The 23,600-nt window shown below is 41.6% G+C and overlaps 1 protein-coding gene across 1 annotated transcript in view; it reads right to left on the reverse strand.

The window, feature by feature from the left end:
- The window catches only part of LOC149181726 (DNA mismatch repair protein MSH7-like), a 246,327-nt gene extending 222,978 nt beyond the window's left edge, over positions 1–23,349 (reverse strand). The window contains exons 1-2 of the mRNA XM_089414303.1: positions 22,846–23,349; positions 22,287–22,382 (exon numbers count right to left, since the gene is read on the reverse strand). Of these exons, the coding sequence (XP_089270429.1) occupies positions 22,287–22,382; positions 22,846–23,349 (600 nt within the window). The remainder of the gene's footprint in view (positions 1–22,286; positions 22,383–22,845) is intronic.
- Between the last annotated feature and the right edge of the window lie 251 nt (positions 23,350–23,600).

Here is a 23,600-nt window from a genome sequence, read left to right on the forward strand (position 1 = left end):
TCTATACCTTTTTTCTATGCAAACCCTTTCACCACAAGTCTAGCTTTATACCTTTTTCTACCTCCATCTTCTTCCTTCAACTTGTAAACCCATTTATTCTACAATGTTGTTTTACCTGCAAGCAACCTGACTAAGTCCCAAGTCTGGTTATGTGTTAAGGAATCCATCTCTTCTTTCATGGCTTGCTCCCACTTCTTCCTGGTTTCTACCTGCACTGCGTCTTCATAACATTCTGGTTCACCAGAATCAGTCAACAATACATAATCTAATGAAGGAGAGTATCGTTCAGGGGGTCTACTCATCCTGGTAAATATTCTAACACCACTTTCAGGTGTTTGAAGTGCTTGTTGCTGTTGTGGTTGTTGTTCTAGCTGTTGATCATTATGATTTTCAGGCACCATTACTTTTCCTGTGATATCGTCAAGCACTGTGTATTCTTTGTTTTGTTTTTCCTATTTCTTTTCCTGCAGCTGATCCTTATACAAAACCTTTTCATTGAATAAGACATCTCTGCTCCTAATGATTTTGTGTTTTTCATTATCATATAAGCGATAACCAAAATCATTAACACCATATCCAATAAAGGTACATTTCTTTGATTTTGCCTCAAGCTTTGTTCTATTTTCTTTGTTAATGTGGACAAAGGCTTCACAACCAAAAGTCTTTAAAAAGAGTAGTTTACCTTTTACTTGTCCATGCCTTCTCTGGAATACCACCATCCAAGGAACTTGAAGGCCCTCTGTTTATTAGATAAACAGTAGTATCTACAGCATCTGCCCAAAATTGTGAAGGCAATCCTGCATGCAATCTCATGCACCTTGCACGCTCCATGATTGTCATGTTCATCCTTTCTGACACACCATTTTCTTGTGGTGTTCCTGGAACTGTCTTCTCTCTGCGAATTCCATTCTCAGAACAGTACCTATCAAACTCTTTGCTGCAATATTCACCTCCATTGTCTGATCTGAGACACTTCAACCTTTTTGCTGTCTCATTTTCAACCAAAGCTTTCCATTTCTTGAACGTATCAAATACATCAGATTTATTTCGAATACAATAAATCCAGGTTTTTCTAGTTGCATCATCAATAAAAGTAACATAATAACGAGAGCCACCAAGAGATGATACCTTAGCAGGTCCCCATACATCTGTATGCACAAGTTCTAATTTTTCGTTCTTCTTTTCTTTCCCAACTCTAAGGAATTTGACTCTCTTCTATTTTCCACAAACACAATTCTCACAGAATTTTAAATCAACATGCTTCAAACTTGGTAACAAATTTCTTGAGTGAAGAATCTGCATCCCCTTCTCACTCATGTGCCCGAGCCTATGATGCCACAATGCCGTATCTTCTTCTGTAGAGGTTAAAACATTAACAGAATTAGAAATACCATTGCATAAGTACAATGTACCAACCTTTTCTCCTTTCGCTATTACCAGGGATCCTTTAGTGACCTTCCAGGTTTTATCTGTGAAAGTAGTTACGCAACCTTCACCTCCCAACTGCCCTGTTGAAATCAGATTTTTCTTCAAATTTGGAACATGCCTTACCTCCTTCAATAGCCATTGATTTCCATTCTGCTGTTTTATGAAAACTGTACCCATTCCAACGATTTTACAGGGTTTATCATCACCCAATCGAACCTGTCCAAAATCTTCTTGAACATAATCATGAAAATGTTTCTTATCAGGTGTGGCATGGAATGAGGCCCCTAAATCTACCACCCAGGCATCAATAATATTTTCTAAAGAAAGAACCAAAGCATATTGCAACACATCACCTGTTACATTCACTTCATGATTAGTTTCTTGTTGCGGGTCTCCTTCTTTTCCCTTCCGAGACTTGCAGTGTTTCTTTAGGTGTCCTTTCTTCCCGCATTTCCAGCACACTATCCCCGATCTAGACTTAGATCTGCCTTTTCTTGACTTACTTTGATATCCTGGGCTCTTTCCTCTTTCCATTTTTCTTCCCCTAGTATCTACAGTCAAAGCATTTCCTAATGTCTCACCGGAGCTTTTCCGTCGCATTTACTCGCTAAGGATTGCATTGACAACATCATCAAACTTTAAAGTACTGGATCCAGAGACAGAGTTACTAATGGCCATAACTAAACCATTCCAACTTTCTGGCAATGAGCACAGAAATAACAGAGCCCTAACTTCATCATCAGAAGTTACCCCTACAGAACTTAACTAACTTGTAACTGTATTAAAATCATTTAAATGATCTGCAACAGATCCACCTTCTGACATCTTCATATTAAATAAATGCTTCATAAGAAATACCTTATTTGAGGCCGAGGGTTTTTCATATAGTTTGGCCAATGCCGCCATTAAACTCTTTGTTGTCATTTCCCTTGAAATATTAAACGCTACCAACGCCGCTAGGCACAACCCTATTGTTCCAAGTGCCTTTCTGTCGAGAATATCCCATTTTGTGTCTGTCATACTCGTCGGCTTCGTTTTCTTTCCGCTCAATGGTAAGTACAGAGCTCTCTGATACAGATAATCTTCCATCTACATCTTCCATAGCTGGTAGTTTTGGCCGTTGAATTTTTCGACCCTAAACCTACCATCTTCCGCCATTGCTCCCACTCGAACCAGGAACCCTTCTCTCCTGCGAGTTTATCAGCCAAATAGACCTTCGACTCTGATACCAATTGTTAGAAAATTATATATTACAGAGCAATGGAACACTTAAAATATTGCAGAAGTATAAACACAGAAAACGCATAAAACAAGACAGACACAGATATACGTGGTTCACCCAATTAGGGCTACATCTACGGAGAAACAACCAGTCCTTCTTTTTATATTATCCAGCAAACTGAAGAGATACAACCTACAGCAGATCCGCTGTAACACCCTTTTCGCTCTCAATCTCCTCTCTCTTCCTCACTCAGAATACAAAGATATATAGACACAATACAATTCCCTCATATATAGTGAAGGGTTGCCTTCTAGGGCAAAAAACCCTAAACTAAACATAACTTATACCGTCAGATCATCCGCCTAATGAACGGCCCAGATTGACTAGAAATTACTAGACTTTTACAAAGCACTTTTACATCTATTTTTAGCTTCCCCCTGCGTGGAGGGGTGTACAATCTTCTTGGGGTATACATCAAGCTGAAATCTTTGAATACAGAAGATAATCAGGCTCCACACCCAACAATGTCATTGTTGTTGTCCCAATGTGCCTTTGCTGCCACATGCCATTGTTGTTGTCCCAATTGCCTTTGCTACCACATGTCATTGTTGTTGTCCCAATTGCCTTTGCTGCCACTTGTCATTGTTGCTGTCCCAATTGCCTTTGCTGCCACTTGTCATTGTTGCTGTCCCAATGTGCCTTTGCTGCCACATGTCATTGTTGTTGTCCCAATTGCCTTTGCTGCCACAAATAAGATGACCCACGTGGAGTTTGGCGCTAGTTGCTAATTTTAACACTCCCTCTCAACTAGGGAGAACTCCATCCGCTGATCCATCTACCAGACTGTACTATCTCTTCCATCAGTGCCCTGCACTGCTCTGCTCTGCTGAACCATGAAGAAGAAGAATTGATTGAGAATGTCTCATACCATTCTCTACTGACCCGAAGTCAGTTCCATATGAAGAGAGTGTATCATACCACTCTCACTGATCCCATATCAATGGAGGTCATCCTAGCATAGGGATTACGATAGATACAACGATGCGTCCATCGATAGTACTACTATGGTCCCTAACCCCATTTCCTTGCTCATTTGCCAGATGAGAGGTACTTCCCATGAGTCCTAGACTGCATGGGTAGGATGCCTCGATAGGAGTACCACTCATCCTATCCATAAGTCACCATGGGGTATCACAGGGGAAGGTTGAACCTTTCACCCTGTACACAGCGCACCACTAGGGGAGGGTGCGTCGCCCTATGGTCGCTTGTTGCTCCAAGAAGTACCCCAAGCCCCCCGGAGCTCCTAGAGCTCAATGCATGCATCATGTAGGACCCTCATAAGAGGGTCTCTCAACGACTCCAAGTCATTCGGGAAAGTCACAAATTTGACCTTTCCCTGGGGCTTTGATAGAATGTCTGCGACCTGTACATCAGTCTCAATGCGATAGAGCCTCCTCGCTCATCGACGTACCATATCCCAGATAAGGTAGTATCTGATGTCTATATGCTGGAGCAATCATAGAATACGGGATTCCTCAACAATCGAATCCCCCCCTGGTTGACACAGAAGATCACGGTGGTATCCATCATGTGTACAAACAGCTTACTAAAGAGCTTCCACAACCAGGCAGCGTCACACGAGATCATACTCGTAGCTATGTATTTGTTTTCAATGGTAATTATAGCAACTGACTTCTGCTTCCAGCTCATCCAGGATATCAAAGCAGAACCCAAAGAGAACTAGCACTCAGAAGTGCTTCTTGCGATCCTCCACACTGCCTGCCCAGTCAGCATTCGAATAATCATGCAGCTTCACATTTCCAGCAGTGTATCTCAATCCATGAGAGATTGTGCCCCAAAGATATCTCAAAAGATTCTTTGGCACCAATCTAGTGAGGCTCAACCAAATATGAGCCCAACATGCTAACTGCAAAACATATATCCGGACGGAAGTTCACCAAGAACATCAATGCGAATGAGTTTATGAAACTCGGAGGCATTTCCCAAATCTGGTTCGGCATTACTACCACATAACTTCTTAAAGTTAAGCTCCATCGAGGTAGTCACGGGCTTGCAGTTTACCATTCCAAATCTGGAATCCAACTCCCTCTTACTTTTGCAAATGAGAGGGTTTGCACCTGTCAAAAAGAGGTCATCCTCAGAAGGTGCCGGTATGAGAGGTGTATCATCCACAACCTTCGAGCAATGGTTTGGATCGACTTCACTCCTAGTGAATCTCAGCTTCATCAAATAGCTACCAATCCTCCCATACTAAGCCTGGGGTGTTTTTCTTCAAGCCATAAAGGGCTTTCTTCCACCTGCATACATGCGATTCTCGATCATGAATCTCAAACCCCTCAGGTTGTTCCAAACCTGTGGACTCGCTACATGAGGGGAATGGTCCCCTTATAAGATTTTCCTTTAGTACTTCTTGGACATGTACCTCCACGCCCTTTTTGAATTCAGGCATCCCTGTCACCATCTGACTCACATTGAGTAGGGCCTCATTAAGTAGACCTCTGGTGCTATAGATGAGATATGTCAATTGACATAATCCCCAATGGACCATCCTGCAACTTGATACAAATTGCCAACCCTGAACCCATGAGTAAAAGCATCTTTGAAAATTCTATTTTCAAACACGTACCTTTCCATCAATGAATGCCACCCTGAAACCTTTGACTTCCATTGCCGAAATGGACACCAGGTTCTTCTTGCGATCAAGTACATAAAAGAGATTCTTGTAAATGAATCGAGTTACCCTCATTCAATTGAGGGGTAATATTCCCTACACCCTTTTCGGGATAGGTGGCATCAACTCCAAGTATAATCCCACAATTGTTTCCATCTCTAGAGAGAGCACCCTTCTATCCGATGAAGTGCCTTGAAGCACTACAATCATTAAGCCAGATTCCCAAAAAGTCTGAAGGAGAGGGCCAATATAAGATAATGCTTCTTTAGAAACAACATTTGATTCTTCATACCTAGGGTTCCTTGCTTTCTTTGAAGAGTCGGTTATTCCCTTGATGTCCTACACTACCTGTCATTCCTCTGATCATTGAAGATGTCCCTAGAATGATTGTCATCTTCATCAAGTGATGTGTCTCTACCATTAGGACACTCCTCAGCATAATGGCCGAGATTATTACAAACAAGGTATTTGCCTTTCCTTCTACCCTTAGATCGGACTTCCCATTGAAGTGATCTTTAGGTAGGCCATCAAAAGCTTCCGCTGCGTCATTCTGATAATATTCTTTGCTTTGACTTCACCCTTGGTGAATTTGAAGAGGGATGAAGAACCTATTGATCCTTTTGTCTTTTCCCAACTATCTTTGGTGATTGCTCTTTCACTCTTGCTTGGGCTTTGTCTTCGCTTTAGTTGTGATACCATGTTAATTTTAGGTATGTTCTATGCTTAGAGCAATTTATTTCAATTTTACAGTTAGTTCAATATCTTTTCCAGATTAGCAATCACATCAACATTAAAGTAAATTGCAGATAGAACATAAACATAGGTCACAGAAGACAAGCCAAGACAAGAGGACACAAGATGTGGCACTAGCCAGGGACAAACCCTAATGTGGGGAAACCCTTGATCAATTCTTCTTATATGTTCTTCAATAGTTCAACAAAGAGAGAGAAAGATAGTACATTTACAACAGAAGTCAACACCTTGACTTATCTTAAATAAGAGCATAGATCATCTCTAAGTAGATGATACATGAGGTAGCTGAACTCAGTTGAAAACATGTTGCTTCAACTGATTCTCCCAGGTGACTCCATCACCATGTTGCACCTTTCATTATGTTGTTCCTCATCATCATGATGCACCTCATAGTGTTGCACCATGTTGCACCCATATGCCATTGTTGCACCATGTTGCCACACTGCTGTCCCATGTGATATGTTGAACCATGTTGCCATACAGCATGTCTCATGTGCTTGCAGCACCATGCTTGCCACTGCTATCCCATGTGTTTGCTGCACCATGCTTGCCATGTTGTCCCAATGTGGCATGTTGTACCTTGTTGTTGTCCTAATGAGTTTGCAGCACCATGCTATTGTTGTTGTCCCATTGTAGCCTTGATGTACCTTGTTGTTGTTCCATTGTGCCTTCGCTGCCACATGTCATTGCTGCTATCCCAATTGCCTTTGCTGCCACATGTCATTGTTGCTATCCCAATGTGCCTTTATTACCACATGTCATTGTTGTTGTCCCAATGTGCCTTTGCTGCCACATGCCATTACTGTTGTACCAATTGCCTTTGCTGCCACAAATAAGATGACCCACATGGAGTTTGACCCTAGTTGCCAATTTTAACACAAAGACAATGACCAGAGTTAGTTCATTGTTCAACAATTTAGATGGTAAGTTTGAACAATTTAGAAATTACAGCTTCAATTTTAAACAATTGAACTTTACAAAAAAAACAAATAAATTGGGATTGCTTACATGAAGTTTGACCCTAGTTGCCAATTTTAACACAAAGACAACGACCACAGTTAGTTCATTGTTCAACAATTTAGATGGTAAGTTTGAACAATTTACAAATTACAGCTTCAATTTTGAACAATTGAACTTTACAAAAAAAACAAATAAATTGGGATTGCTTACCTAGTTGATCCGCAACTCTTGCAATCTTTGCCATATTTTTTCCAAATGTGCATGTGGCCCTAGAGAAAGCAGTGGGTTGTTAATGTATTTCCAACAATTGTGACTCATCAAGTAACATGCGCTCCAAGCACTCATACAACCCATCTCTGACCTCCCTGGTATGATCTTTTCCTAGCTTAACTTTATAATGATACTTTGGGTTTAAGAAATACCCGGCTACATATATAGGACAATGGAGTTGATTGTTCCATCTATCATCAATGATCTCCCAAATAGGCCCATATTTATCTACTCTATCCTTGTAGGATGTCGTATTTTCTCCTCTGCCTAATCCATAGCCTCATAAATGTAGCCCATGGCCAATTTTTCCCTATCCACCAACCATAACAACTTAACAAGGGGCTCACCAATTTTCACAAGCTTTGTTGCTTTCTTCCAAACAAGTGTTGTCAAAAACTTTCTTTTTGGTGTCTTTTTCCATCTACTATGCAAGCCCGCTGAGATGAATTCCAATCATCATTAGAAAACGTCTTCTGCAAGTTTTGTTGTTAGGAAGTGAGAGATTGCAATGTGAGGAAGTGAGTTGCAAATCTCGTGATGGTTGGCCTAACAAGCTTCCTGCCCCCAGTGTTTTTCCTTATTAATTTCAATAGCCATGATTGGTTATAGAAGTATTTTGTGATACTCTTGGCATGCTCTACAGTGTTCTTTACCCACTCCACATGTCCTATGTCCTCAAGAATGAGGTATATGCAATGTGCAACACATAGGGTCCAAAATATGGTCCTATATTTAGCTTCTAGCATCTTTCCAGCAAGAACATAGTTTGATGCATTATCTGCGATGACCTACACAACATTATGCTCCCCCACTGTTGTAACCATCTCATCCAAAAGTTCAAATAATAGGTTGGCATCTTTCACCCTATCAAATGCATCAACCAATATCAAAAGCATGGTTCCTTGAGGGCAAGATGTTGATTTGTGGTAGCATCAGATGTGCTCTAACCACGAAATTTGGTGGAGAGGTTGGGGCACATGAGATCTCCAATACATTCTAAAAAGTTTAGGAAATATTGAAATAATTAATATTTTTAATGGAGTCCCTAAGTCTAAACTTAGGGAAATTAAAATATTAATGTGGATTAATATAAAACTGTGTTAGAATGGTCCAAAAGGCATGGATCAAGCCAGATCTAATCTTAGCCGTCGATTAGGGACTTAATCTCGATCGTTGATATGTCAACGAGAAAAGTATAAGAGGAGGCTTGAAGGTCACTTGGAGAGCACACCAGATGATCAATCATTCTATTCTCTAGAGCAGGGTTTGCTAAGAGAGATAGAATCAGTGATTGGAGTTGCAGCTGAGGGGCAGTGAGTACAGAGAGGCAGAGATAGTGTTGGAAGATCAGCACAGGAGCCAAAGAGAGTGACGCAGTAGCAGCTAGGGCTCATGCAGGGCCACGCAGAGGCAGCCAGGCTCTACGTAGTGCTTCAAAGAGGCTAGTGTTGCTGACGCAAAGGGCCAGAAAGCTGAAGCAGACCCCTTCAAGGTGACGCAGGGCCAGCGCTGGGTAGAGAGAGGCTGACGTAGTCCAGAAAGGTAGACGTTGGGGTTTCTGGGGTAGATTGGAGCTGAAGAGCTGCCGGAGGATTTATCCAGGGTTTCAGCCGAGACATTTGTCTCGGACTAAGAGGTACTACTGCCAAGGACATTCTCTGTTGGGTAAGCCGGATTTGGCACCCAGATTGTAATCTAAAATTGCTTAATAAGAAAACCCTCAGATAGCTGCACAAGTTTTCCCACATTGGGTTTTTCCAGGGACAATGGTCCAAAAATAACGGTATCATTTTGTGTGCTTGTTTCTGTTTCCTTCAGTTGATGATTTGTAATATGTTGAGCATGCATTAGTGTTTATTTTCAGTATTTACATTGTAAATAACTTGTTAAGTAACGGAACAAGTAGGTAGGAATAAATCAGTAAAGTGCATAGAGGGCTTCTAACTGGTAGACTTAGAAACTTCAACATGGTATCAAAGCGTGGTTGCAGATCACAGAACTAAGAACATCAGCCGAACGGAGCAATAGCAGCAGAAAACAGTTGTCCCGAGTGACAAAAGTTGTTCCTAGTAGAGCAGCAACAAGGGAAAGGTGACGCAGTGCCTACGTCATCAAGGGTGAGCCAGGAAGAGATAGCGCAAAGCCCAAGGGAGGCTCACAGAGAGCCACACAGAGGGCCAGAGGGTTGTGACGCAGTTGGCTGAGGAGGCCGAGTTGTTTGTGCCAGTGTTGAAAATATCAGTATCGGCAAAATATCGGTGAGGGTCCAGAAAACATCTTATTGGCGAAAATATCGGCAAATATCGGCAAGCATAAAAAATGCATAATATATTCATTTATTTTATATTTTTAAACATATAAAGCAATAACAACATGAAATAAACACATTGGCACAGAAATATGAAGAAAGCACTGATATATATGATGTCAAATAGAAATGGTACATCAAAGGCAATATCAAATCCTGTTGATCCCTGATAATTGTCCATTCAAGGACTCAAATGTGGAGAACCAATACAAAATAACATCACATATATAAAAGTATCTCATCATCATGAGTTATATGTAGCATAACAAATAAAACTAACAGCTATCTATCTAAAATCACTGCCCTCTCCCCCTTTTACGGGAAAACATGATGGGCTGTTTGCCAAGCCTGCCCCAAGTAGTAGAAGGCCCTGGCCCTGCCTCTGCACCTAATGTCAAATAATGAGTGTTGGGTATGGATTTGTGCTCTCCTATATCTATAGCAGATGGTGTTGATGCTGATGCTCCCACAGTGTCCTCCTCCGAGTCCTCATCCTCTTGCTGCCCCTGTTCTAATGCATCATCTGGCTCTAACCATGAAGGTGACTCCTCCAAGATGGGTTCCTCAGACTCCACCCTCCACTGAGACAATACATCAATATTGTCTAAGGAAATGGCATCTGGATCCATTGGTGCTTCTATTTGCCTCACTCGAAGTCGGATGTTGTAATGCACATACACAAAATCAGTGAGGCGTGCGAACTCCAACCTGTAAGAGTGTCAAAAAAACTAATGAGTTTTGACTCTTGACTCTTGACACTTGAAAGTCATAAATTAAAAATTACAATAAGTGTAATTGCTCAACCAATGTTGCACGAAGCGCCCCCCCCCCTCCCCGTAGTTCCAAGCCCGGAAGCGCGTCCCTTGCGGAAGCGCCTAGGAAGCTTCGCCAGAAGCACGCTTCCGAAATTCGGAAGCGCGCTTCCGATTTTTTTTGCCGCTTCCTGGACTTTTCGAAAGCGTGGCTCAGAAGTGCGCTTCGTACGACGCTTCGGGCGTCGAAAGCGTGGCGCTTCGGAGGAGGAAGCATACGCTTCCACAAAAGCGTTTAGAAAAAAAAAAAAAATCATTTTTTTTTTAATTTTAGGTGAGTTTGCTTGTTGGGGGTGGGTCCACCTTGGGTTAGGGTGACGAAAAAAGGCAAAAAAAAAATATAAATATAGCAAATGCTCCCTCATGGTAATGTTAATTCTCCTTTATTTTTCATTTTCATCCTTTTACTTAAATTTTTAACATTACCATGAAATGACTCAAGATGTTTGAGAGTGGTTCCAGCCTCATTGGACTTCATATGGAGAAAATAGAATTTCATATCATATTCAAAATTCAGCAGACTTAACAGTTTTCAGGAATTCAAGATCAATGGGATTGTGGCATTTCATTAGATTATATCAAGTATGAAGGTATGCGATTAGCATTTAATCAAGAACACCAAGCCCTATATGTACCCTAGTGTTGGTGGTGTCAATTGTTGAACTCCTTTGTCACGCGGCACGCCCTTAGCAAAAAATTACCTTTCAATCAAGTCAAAATCATCGATCAAGCATGTTAAGCTTTTTCTACCATATTTTAAGTCTTGAATTAGGTAGTTTGATCAAAATTGGGCAATGTTGACTAATATCCCTAGACAATCGAGGTAGAGGCAAAGGCTAGACAAGAGGAGAAAAATCTAGATTCTAGATGGTTGATGCATCTAAATGGTTGATGCTCGAATAATTAATCATTAATGTACAATGGATGTTATATCTATCTTGATTTATGCAAAAATATGCATGTTTTCATGTCTTCTACAACTAATTTGGTATTTGGGATGTTTGTTTTGAGTATAAATGCAAAAAAATATAAAATATATATATATAGCAGACGCTTCGCTTCCTAGATTTTTGGAAAATGACGCTTCCGCGTCCCTGCTTCCAAAAAACGTCCCCGCTTCGTGCAACATTGTGCTCAACTAAAGGCTAGAGCTCAAAGTTATACCTGTTGCGCTTTTTTGTGTGTATTTTCTCAAATACACTCCAATTGCGCTCACACCCTAAAGAGCTACATGTTTGACTCAAGATTCTTATGGTCAATTTCTGCAAATTTGGTGCCCTTGCACCATAGCTTCGCCATCGAATATCTACAACAAAATAAAGAAATAAAAAATTCAAAAACTTAAAACATAATTAAAATTTCAAATAAAAGTTACATAATTGAATTTTAAAAAAATAGAATTATAAATAAGGAAATTCTAAATTGAAAATTATAATTTATAATGAGCGATGACTTGTCACTTACGTGGCATGAAGGGGGTCATTTCCCTAATAGCATCATCAAAGCCAAATAGGCCAACACAATCCCGATAAAACTGTATCTCGCAATTGATTTTGCTACGAAGCTCAGGATCAGGTACCATCCTATGAATACAGGAATGGAGCCCTTCCATCACCTCGCCATCAAAATCAAAGCCGCATTTGTATGAAAATGCAGGGTTGAGTAAGAGTGTTGCTGCATGAATGGGTCGGTGAAGCATCCCTGTCCACTGACTATCAATCACATCCCATAACATCATATCCCTATCAAGGCCAGCAGAACCCTTGTCTGCATAATAAGAACGAATGGCCTCCTTGGCCCTATCCATGGCCTCATACAAATAAGCCATTGCAAGCTTCTCCCCATCTACTAATCTGAGAACCTTTACTATAGATTCGCTAACTGAGCATGCGTCTTCTACTCCACGCCAAAACGTCTCAGAGTACACCATTTTTGCAATGGCTTTCCTGTCCTGTCTCCTGCTATATCTACAATTACGCCAGTCATCAGACACAAACATTTGCTTCAACTCGAACTGACATCGAAGCAAAGACTGAAGAGTAATAAAGTTTGTGGCAAAATGTGTGATCGCAGAACGCTGCAACTCCTTGTTTCTAGTGAACTTCCTCACGAGACTAAGAACAAAAGCATGGTTATAAATAAACTTGGGGACGCTCCTAGCCATATCAACCACCTCCTTGATGAAGGAGAGTTTCCCCATATCCTCAAGCAACAAACTGAGACAATGTGTTGCACACGGAGTCCAAAACAATGTGCGATGCCTCTCCATAAGCATCTTGCCGGCAGACACATAATTAGCTGCATTGTCTGTTATGACTTGCACCACATTCTGCACACCAATCTCCTTAATGAACCCATCTAACAACTCACATATCGTTGCTGCATCTTTGATATGTTTTGATGCATCCACTGATTTAATAAACATGGCACCTTTAGGACAATGTACCAAGAAATTTAGAAAGGTCCTACCCTTCCTATCTGTCCAACCATCAGACATCACTGTGCATCCAGTAACTTCCCATGTTTTTTCCAACTCCGCCAATCTAAAGTTGATGTCCTGCTTTTCTGCTTGAAGAATTGGCCCCCGCAACTCCTCATATGTAGCACTTTTGTACCCTAGGCCCACAACAGCAATAGCATCACACATTGGCTACCAAAATGGATTGGTTTTGGTGATGCTGAGAGGTAAGTCGCTCCAGAAAAGACACCTCCCCATGACTCTATCTGCTTCTTGCTTCTCCTTTTTTTTAACAAGTGATTTTATGCCAGGTTGTGATCCATGTCTTGTTCGTGGAACAAAAAATGATGACCTCGCACTAGCAGTAGCAGGTGATGCTATGGAGCCCCTCCCACTACCCTCAGCATCAAAATCAAAAGAAGATATCCAGAAAGATCTACCTGCACGTTCAGCCTTATTTCTTTCTGTCTCTTCCTTCTTTCTGTCTTTTTTCATCAATTGCCTCAAGAGCTTTTTGTATAAGCTCTGGACTAGAAACTGTACAAATTCCAACATCATGTCCAGTGAGTCTAGTCAGATTGTATTTCAATCGTGTAACCCCTCCTGTCATCCTGGTCCCACACAATTTGCATGTAAGATATGCCCGATTTGTCCCACCATCAAGCTCCCTATACTCCCAAAATGGGTCCAAGGCTTTTGGCATATTTGAATTTTTTAGTGAGCTAACTCAAACCTAGGGCACCAAAAAAAATTTGGAATTAATAAGTAATAACCACATCATTTTACAAAATACTTTTTTTGCTACATTATTTGCAATGTGAATTCAATGAAAAACCATAAATGACAATAAGAGGGTGCATTTGAAAGTTTTTAAAAAAATGGAGTTTGCTCTCCAAATATGGAGAAAACCCATGCATTTGCTCATGGGCATGAAAATCATAAGAAATGGAAAAAAAAACAAGCAAAATGATTGTAGGCAAATAGGCAAGCAAGAATAATCCTAAAACTATCAAGAAATTCATTAACATAGGGGTTTATTTGAAGTTTGAACATACCTGTTAATGGAAGAAATGAAATTGTCTCACTGTTCTTTAATCTTAGATCAACAAAATCTTCGTTGTTGGTGGCGATAATGGCTATTCAACACTCAAATCCTCCTTGGCAGCAAGCACATAGCTCTCACCTTCCTTCTCCAACAATCAAAAATGAAAATGAATGAAAAAAAAAAACAAAATTGGCCTTTTCTAGCCGCAGAGGCAATTTTTGTTGTTGCCCAGCAATATTTTCGATCGTAGAACGATATTTTCCCGAGATATCGCCAATATTTCGGAAATATCACGATATTTTCTCGACGATATCTCGTCTCCCCGAAAATATCGCAATATTTCTAAATATCGGCAATATTTCGACGATATTGTCTTCACTGGCTAGTGCCGAGATTGCGCAGAGCCTAGGAACTCTCACCTTCAAATTGCTGGGGTTTAGGAGGCCGCAGGAAAGTTGCAGAGTGGAACTGGTGGGGTACTGTAGTTAGAACAGTACCTAACGGGGCGAGGCCAAGCAGGAGGGAGTTGCTACCAAGGGTTTCTTGCCGAGAAATCCGGATCAGTGGTGCGGTTGCACAGATGATCAGAGTAGGGGGCATCTCGACATCGGCAGAAGGATTTCCAAGACAGAAATCGAGACTCAGAGGGAGTCACATCGAAAACTTCCAGGAGGGAAGTAGAAGAGAAGCATGGCACTACACGGAGTAAGAGACCAGGACAGACTGGACGAAGCCTCAAACTTCGCAGTCTGGAAAGCCAAAATCTTATCCATACTTGAACGAAATCGTGTCAAGCACTTCGCCTTGAGGACGATAGCGATCCCAGTTGACCCAACTGATAATGACAAGTACGAGGAGGCAATGGCAAGGGCCAAGAGCATCATCCTTGACGGGGTCAAGGACCATGTAGTACCACACATTCCTGAGAAGGAAACGGCAAATGAGATGTGGGAGGCCCTAAAGAAATTGTACCAGCATACTTTTGTGCAGAGAAGGATGTTACTAGAAAATCAGATGAGGTCATATCAGATGAAGAAGGGAGAACCGATTGACACCTTCCTCGGAGGACTGAATGAGATCCGAGATCAGTTGACTTCCATAGGAGCCACGCCGAATCAGGAATTGATGGTGAGGACAGCCCTGAATGCAGTCTCAGAAGACTGGGAGGTATTTGTCCAGAGTATACTGGGCAGAGGGACACTTCCACCTTGGGATGAGATGTGGGCAGCTCTTCGCCAAGAAGAGATTAGACAGCAGACAAAGGCAGGAAGCAGTAGTAAGGGGATCAGAGTCAAAAAGGAGGAGGAGGAAGATATTGCCCTAGCATCTGAGGGAAAGCAAGAAAAGCAGAAGAAGAAGGATCTCTCCAAGATCAAGTGCTTCCATTGTGGGGAGCTAGGTCATTATGCAACCTAGTGTCCAAGGAAGAAGAGTAAGGGAGAGTCTTTCGAGACTAAGGCAGCACCAGCAAGGGCAGAGAAGGAAGTGGAGACAGACGATGACTGTGCTATGAGTGTACACGCACCACTTGAGCAGAAGTGGGGAGACAGCGTGAGGCTAGCAAGCTGCAGCAATGCGAGAGGCACGGGAGTGTTACACTAGTGAAGGATGGCACAGAGAGGGGTGCAACGGTGCGAGATGCAGGGAGTTGTTGCAACAGCGAAGAGGTCAGGGAGGGAGCACTTGTCAACGACAGAGAGAGCTTCAACATCAGGAGGGTCTCTAGCCCAACAGAGAAGTCAGAGTTGTGAGATCAGTTACTTACTTCTCAGTAACTGAGTTGCAGTGCAGCAGTGGGCAACACGATGCAGCATGATGAGAGGAGATGCAGTGTGGATGCATTGTTGGGAGAAAGGACTAGCATCAGCACAAATGCAAAGGGAGTTGTCGTACAGATGCAACAGCGACAGTGGCAGAACCATGGGCAGCAGTACAGGATACAACAGTACAGAGGATGGTGGGCAACAAGCCTAGCATCAGCACAAGGACCGATGCCAGATGATCAGAGTAATACTCAGTGAGGAGTATTGCTAGAGCACAGTCCTCGCTAAGAGGGAGTGTTGATTTGTGGTAGCGTCGAATGTGCTTTAACCACGAAATTTGGTGGAGAGGTTGGGGCACATGAGATCTCCAATACCGAGAAAGGGTTTAGGCAGATTCTAAACAGTTTAGGAGATATTAAAATAATTAATATTTTTAATGGAGTCCCTAAGTCTAAACTTAGGGAAATTAAAATATTAATGTGGATTAATATAAAACTGTGTTAGAATGGTCCAAAAGGCATGGATCAAGCCAGATCTAATCTTAGCCGTCAATTAAGGACTTAATCTCAACCGTTTATATGTCAACGAGAAAAGTATAAGAGAAGGCTTGAGGGTCACTTGGAGAGCACACCAAATGATCAGTCATTCTATTCTATAGAGCGGGGTTTGCTAAGAGCGATAGAATCAATGATCGGAGTTGCAGCTAAGGGGCAGTGAGTACAGAGAGACAGAGAGGCAAAGATAGTGTCGGGAGATTCGTGCAAGAGCCAAAGAGAGTGACGCAGTAGCATCCAGGGCTCACGCAAGGCCACACAGAGGCAGCCAGGAGCTACGTGATGCTTCAGAGAGGCTAGCGTTGTTGACACAGAGGGCCAGAAGGCTGATGCAGGGCCTCCTGATGGTGACGCAGACCCATTCAGGGTGATGCAGGGCCAGTGTTGGGCAGAGAGAGGCTGACGCAGTCCAGAAAGGCAGACGTTGGGGTTTCTGGGGCAGATTGGAGCTGAGGAGCTGCCAGAGGGTTTATCCGAGGTTTTAGCCGGGACATTTGTCTCAGACTGAGAGGTACTACTACCAAGGGCATTCTCTGTTGGGTAACGCAGATTTGGCACCCAGATGGTACTCTGAAATTGCTTAATAAGAAAACCCTTAGATAGTTGCACCGGTTTTCCCACATTGGGTTTTTCCAGGGACATTGGTCCAAAAATAACGGTGTCATTTTGTGTGCTTGTTTCTGTTTCCTTCAGTTGATGATCTGTAATATGTTGAGCATGCACTAGTGTTTATTTTCAGTATTTACATTGTAAATAACTTGTTAAGTAACAAAACAAGTAGGTAGGAATAAATCAGTAAAGTGCATGGAGGGTTTCCAACTGGTAGACTTAGAAACTTCAACACAAGAGACAAGGAAATTTATGATAGTGCGGTTTTTTCCATCAGTCCATCCATCTGACATGACAGAATAACCTGTTTTGGTCCACGACTTTTTAACCTCGGTCAAATATTCTCCAATGGACGCAATCTCTCTTTGCAAAATAACTCCCCTCAAGTCATGCATAGTAAGGCCTTTGAAGCCCTTTCCTGCAACAAAAGCAGCATCACTCATAGCTTGTTAACAAGGTGAGAGAGCAACATTAAAGGGGATATTTGCATCATACCACCATCTGGCAATGTATTCAAAAACACCTCTACATTACTTTTTACAATGAGCATCTAAGGTGGGTTGAGTTAGAATTGGTTAGGAGGCAGTGGAACTAGTAGTAGCAGAGGTAGAGGTGGAGGAAGGTGTGAAATAACTCTTAATGTTTATCCTTTTTTTACTTTTGGCTTAGCCTTGAAGTTGAGAGTGAGACCCAAGAGGGGGAGGAACATAACGGAAGGGATCATGGAGATTGGTGGAAGGGATAGAGGAGTCTTGAAGGTCAAAATCATCATACCCACTTGCTTCTCTCCTAGCCATAGCTTCTGCAAGTTCCTTCTTCCTTGCAATTTCATCTTGCATAACCTTTTCCCTAGCCTTTGCCTCCTAATGTTGTGAAAATTTCTTAATCCAACAAATCAGAAATCCTACTGCAATAAACTGATTTGCATTACCTACTTGTGCTTTTCAATTTAACAAGTTATTTTCAGAATTATTCAGAAAATATTAATGCAAATACACTGCAGCCTACACCAATATACAGATCAAGTACTGAAAAATAAATGAGACAACCACACAAAGGACACTTGTTTTTGGACTAAACGTCCCTAGAAAAACCCAGTGTGGGAAAACCAATACAACAAATATGAAGGTTTTATTATTAAGCAGATTTCTAAATACAACTAGGCTGCCAAATCCTGCTCACCCAACAGAGAATAAACCCGACAAAAGTACCTCTATCCGAAGACAAATATTTTAGCAAATCTAGCAATTGGATGAACAAACCCCACAGGTGACTGCATTGTCCCCAGTGTTGTGCAGCGATGGCCGCTCCGAGCTCTGCACTGCAACTGTATCACCTCCTCTAGGAGCTGTGTCACCCTCCCAGTGAGCCTTCCCAGCTCAGAAATCGATCTGCTGAACTATTGCTCGATCTGCCTCACAAAAACCCCAGCGATACCTCTAAGTGACCATGTCAGCTCCTCTAGCCTCTGCATCACTCTTCTGGAGCTGCGTTGTCTCTCCCTGGTGTTGTGCTACCTCTCTATTATGTATTCTCGACCTTGGACAGAAATCCCTCTGCCGAATTGCCCCTCTTTGCACTAGAAACTTACTTCGAAATTCTCAACAAACCACACCCCAGAATTTCGAATTACCTCAAGTGTTGCTCTCTCTGTCTGTGTTCTCCAACTGAGCCCAAGCCTTTCTTTGTACTTTTCCTGTTGAGAAATCAACAACCGTGATCTAATCTCTAATCAACAACTAAGATTAAATTAGACTTGATCCTCGTCTCTTAGAAGCTTCTCACCCATATTTTCATTAATGCTCATTAATATTTTTATTTTCCTAAGTTTAGACTTAGGAGCCCCATTAAAAATATTAACTATTTTAATAACATACAATATGAGTGGGATTTCACCAAATGATTTCTGGGTCTTGGAGATCTCATGTGTTCTAGCTCCTCCACAACATTTCGGAGCTAGAGCACATTCGATGCTACCCAAAAATCAAAACTCCCTCTTAGCAAGAAATGTGCTCTAGTAATACTTCCCAGCAGAAGTATCACACTGATCCACAGCATCGGTCCTCTGCGCTGTTGATGCTCAGCCTGTTGCCCCTCATCTACTGCGTTGTTGCAATCTGTACCGCTACCCATGACACTACCACTGTCACTGCTACATCTGTACTCCAACTGCCTCTCAATATGTTGCATCATGTTGCCTATAGCCACTGCTAACTGTTGCATTGCAATTCAGTTGTTGAGAAGTAAGCAACTGAAAAGCCACCCAAAAGCTGACATGTTGGTCAGTCTGGATGTCCTTGGATGCTGAGGCTACCTCTGCTACTAATCTATGTTGACCCTCTGATGCTATTGCGTCGTTGTTGTATCTGCTCTGTGCCTCACACACTGCTAGAGCATTCCACTGCGCTGCTTCAGACTTTGGCACTCTAGCTCTACCATTGTTGCTCTATCATCCCTTGCGCCAACTAACTCTCGTCATTCTGATACTGTGATTAAGGGCTCCTGTAGCTGTATGTGATCCAAGAGTTTGTGCACCTCAAGGATCCTACCCTCCTATAGTCCTCCCGACTACAGCTCAATATCGCCCCACCTCTTCTCTAGAGGTGCATGAGCACTCATGGCGCAATCATCATCATCCTCTTTGTCAGCTTACGTTGGAGCAGCCTTTGAGTCAAACTTCTCTTCTTTGCCCTTCTTCTGAGGGCACTGTGTGGCGAAATGAGCCATTTCTCCACATCTAAAGCATCTAACTTTGGATATTTCCTTTTTCTTTCTCTTATACTGACCTTGTTGTCCCGCTGATGTTAGGGCCGCATCCTCCTCTTCCTCCTTCTTGACTATGATCCCCTTGTTGCTGCTTCCCACCTTGGTCAACCTCCTGATCTCTTCCTGTCGAAGAGCTACCAACATCTCCCCCCAACTAGGAAGAGAAGCCTGCCCAAGATGCTTTGGGCAAAGGTTTCCCAGTCTTCAGTGACTGCATTCAAGGCAATCCTGAACATAAATTCAAGATCTGGTCACGGATCACGGATCCTTTGCAACCTAAGAAGGAAGCAATCAATTTCTTCTCCCTTCTGCATCTGAAACTGTCTCAACTAACTCTCAAGCAACATCTTCCGCTGAACGAAAGTTCCCTCATACAATGTGGTCAAGGCCTCCCACATTTCCGTTGTTGTGTCTTTCTCAGCAATATGTGGGATCACATGATCCTTGACCCCGTCCAAGATCATGCACTTTGCTTTTGCTTGAGCCTCCTCGTACTTCTTGAGAGGATCAACATCAACCGAAACAACAATCATCCTCAAGGCATAATCCTTGATGCAATTTTTATCCAAAACTGCCAGGATCTTGGCCTTCTAGATGACGAAGTTGGATGCTCCATCCAACCTGTCCTGAACCCTCAATCCATTAACATCCATCTTTGCTCAAATAAATGTTGAACTGGTTCTCTTCTCCCTCTTTCACTGCTGCCCCAGCAAAACTCGGATCTAGATTTCTTTAGCGCTAGAAATCCTCTAAGGAACAAGCTCCCTCTGAATTTCGATTTCCTTCACGGAAATCCTTCTACCAACAACTGTTGAAGCACCCCTCTCTGATCTCTCTTTGTTGTTGCTCAGCACTGGATCTAGATTTCTTGGCAAGAAATCTTCTGAGGAACTGATTCCCTCTACTTTGCTTCTGCCCCACTAGGTATTGTTCTACACCAACAAAATCAACACCCCACTAGCAACTCCAAATGAAATCTGCGTTGCACCTCTAGCCGCAACAACCGAAAAACGAGACTCAATAGTCTCTGTGCTAGCCCAGTAACCACTACATTTCCCTCTGCAGCAACAGCATCACCCAATCAGGCTGACACAGGTTCTGCGTAAGATGCAGCAAAATAATACTTCATTTCATTAATGTAAAATACTGAAATATGCTTACAAACAAAAGTAGAAATAAACTAGCTCGGGCGATGGTAGCTTATCTATGAGAAGAGATGTGGCGGCTACATGCCTCTGAACTGCATTACAATGAGGCCCAAAGGTCTTTTTATTATTGAACAATAAGAGCAAACCCTAAACAACCAAAACCCTAACCCAAGGAGATGTAACACCAAGAGTTTATGGGTCCCGTTGGAGTTAGTTGGACAGCCAACTTCCCGGGGTCGTGACTTGGTCATATTATCTCCGTTTGACACGCATGATACCCCGTTGGAAAGATCTCTCCGAGGACTACAACGGAAAAGATGATTTTATCAAAAAATCGTTAGCAGTAGATTTCCAAAAAATGTCGTTTAGGGCCTCAAAACGGCTCTAGAAGTTTAGGACGTGAAAAACTGCTAAAAATAGTAAATTGTGCTACAATTAAGGAAACTGAAAAACTAAAAGAAACAATGGTGGGGATCCAACTGGAATTGGTGGGTGGCCACCAATAGCCCCCTGGATCACTATGTCAATCAGCGTCTCCTATTTGTGCCCCTCTTGAACAATGGAAAGAAAGGCCTTGGGGAAAATCACACTAGACTAGGGACAACGAGATAATCTCTGAAGTGAAACATGGGAACAAAGATAAAATCAAGATTGTTCAATCATCCAACTCAACCTGTGATCCGTATTAGATTCCCTTAACATTGAATGAAAGCACATGACTACAGAAATGGTTAGTGTACCTTACAATAGATGACGCACCTTCCTTCAAGAACTATGCTAGATGGAAGAAAGCATTGACCGGACATATGTGGAGAACCCTAAGGCATAGCTATTTGTGGATCATCATAGGGCTGTTGGATGGCAAGCTGATCATATAGGAAAAAAAATTCTCCTAGGGGTTACCCACCAAGTGGGTAACAAGTACAATCCAATCAAAATTTCAATTTCAATGGACTATATGAAGTTAACTTAAAATACAGGAACCGAATATACTCCAAATGACAACTGCTTTTGAAAGGTCGACAACAGTTAAGTTTTCATAAGAAATATACTAAGCCTAGAAACTGCTTGACCTACTAGCCAAACATGATTTCAATACAATAGCAATTAATAAAAGAACTAAATGGCAGTTTGAAATCTGGATAAAGTGAAAAAAAAAAAGTTGAATATATAAGCAATTCAAAATTCACATCAATAGAGTGAGGGGACGTGAAGAGGTGGCTGCCATAGAAGGGATGTAAATAAAAATTAGTGTCAAACAACGAACGAAAGCATCTTCAATTTTGAAATTTTAGTAACATTAATTTTTTAGCTGAAAAAACACTTTTTGTTAAAAAGAGTTTTGAGTCAATGTGTTCACATATTGATATATTTAATGAACAAATCCGAACAAAGTCAAAGGATTGGACATAATTGATGTCCATTCAACAGTTCTGGTTGAAAAACATCCCCAGCAAGTTTTTGCTCAATTTTATAATTGAAAGAACTGCACTGTTACCTGCCTACATTTACCAACACCACTAGTGATCATTTTCCAGTCAAATTCTTTATGCCCAATCTCAGCATCCAGCTCATAGAGTTCATAAAACTTACCCTGTACAGAAATATATTGAGGAAACAAAGTAAGTAGAAATAGGATGCTTATATAAGTACACCCGCAGATTGATCAATGTAAGTAATAACAACTACTCGAACCGCTATTAATTGCAATTTGTTAGCTGCAAGTTGTTTTGTTTTATTCTGGGCATTTTTCATGTTGTTCAATGAAATTGCCTTGCTTTCACTTATCAATCAAACTTAAGTTTGACCAGAACAAGGTTAAAATGTCTAACATAACTTGAAACTGCCAGCCCCCCAATAGGCATGGCAAATATCGCAATTTGTTGCATAACTCACACTCAAAAGATTCAAGGCAAGAAAACATATTAAAGGAAATGATATACACCTTGATCATGTTTTCTTGCTAAGAACAACAAACAGAATTTCCAATTAAAGATGATGCACACTTTGAAGGAGCTTCCAACTTTGAAAGGCCTCATGAAGAACCTCAAACTTACCACTTTAAAAAAGAGTGTTGTGTCCATATACTGGCTTTTTGTTTTCCAGTACTGTTTCTGGGATGCCGACATTTTGTCTAAGGCATCTTTTGGAATGTGCAATGTCCTCTTGTCATAAAAAGGATCACTTGGCTTCCTTAGGTTAGCATCTCGTTTGACCAAAGGATCAAGAAATTCAAACTTTGATCTTGCTTTTTCCCAATCTTCTCCCTGCTCCAGTCCATCTCCCCTTAAAGCCTCAATCAGTTTTCTCCTTTTGTCTGGATATGAAACAGATGAAAGGCCTGGATTCTTATTTAGTTCCAAATCTTCTTCATGGATCCTTTTTATTTGAGGTACCAAACATTCTGTTGCAGGTGTAACTGGGCCAAAAAGATCAGCTGCAGCATCATTTTGGACTGCATTTAATCGATCTTCAAAGGTGTTTCTATAAACATTTGAAACATATTTCCTGCAGAAGAACCAAACGTAATGACCATAAGTAGAGAGAAGAGATGTGTTCATAAGCAGTTAAGTAGCCTGGATGATTGAGACCCCCCGAGCTCACACTCAGTTACAAGTATTATTCGCATTAGTTTCTGCATTGAGCATGCCCAGTCATCTTATCTCAAGTTTCTTAAGACATTATTTTCTTCAATATCAAGTTTTAATATCAGCCATAACATCTCACAAAGTAGGCTATAAATTGGTCTTAGGATTTTTCTAAAAATGCAGACAATATGGCTACTTCAAACTGGTAGTTATATTTCAATAAA

Source organism: Pinus tabuliformis, chromosome 3_2 (assembly GCF_031772625.1).
Source record: "Pinus tabuliformis cultivar Carrire ecotype Pingquan chromosome 3_2, CPIR1, whole genome shotgun sequence".
In the NCBI taxonomy this organism is placed as follows: Eukaryota; Viridiplantae; Streptophyta; class Pinopsida; order Pinales; family Pinaceae; genus Pinus; species Pinus tabuliformis.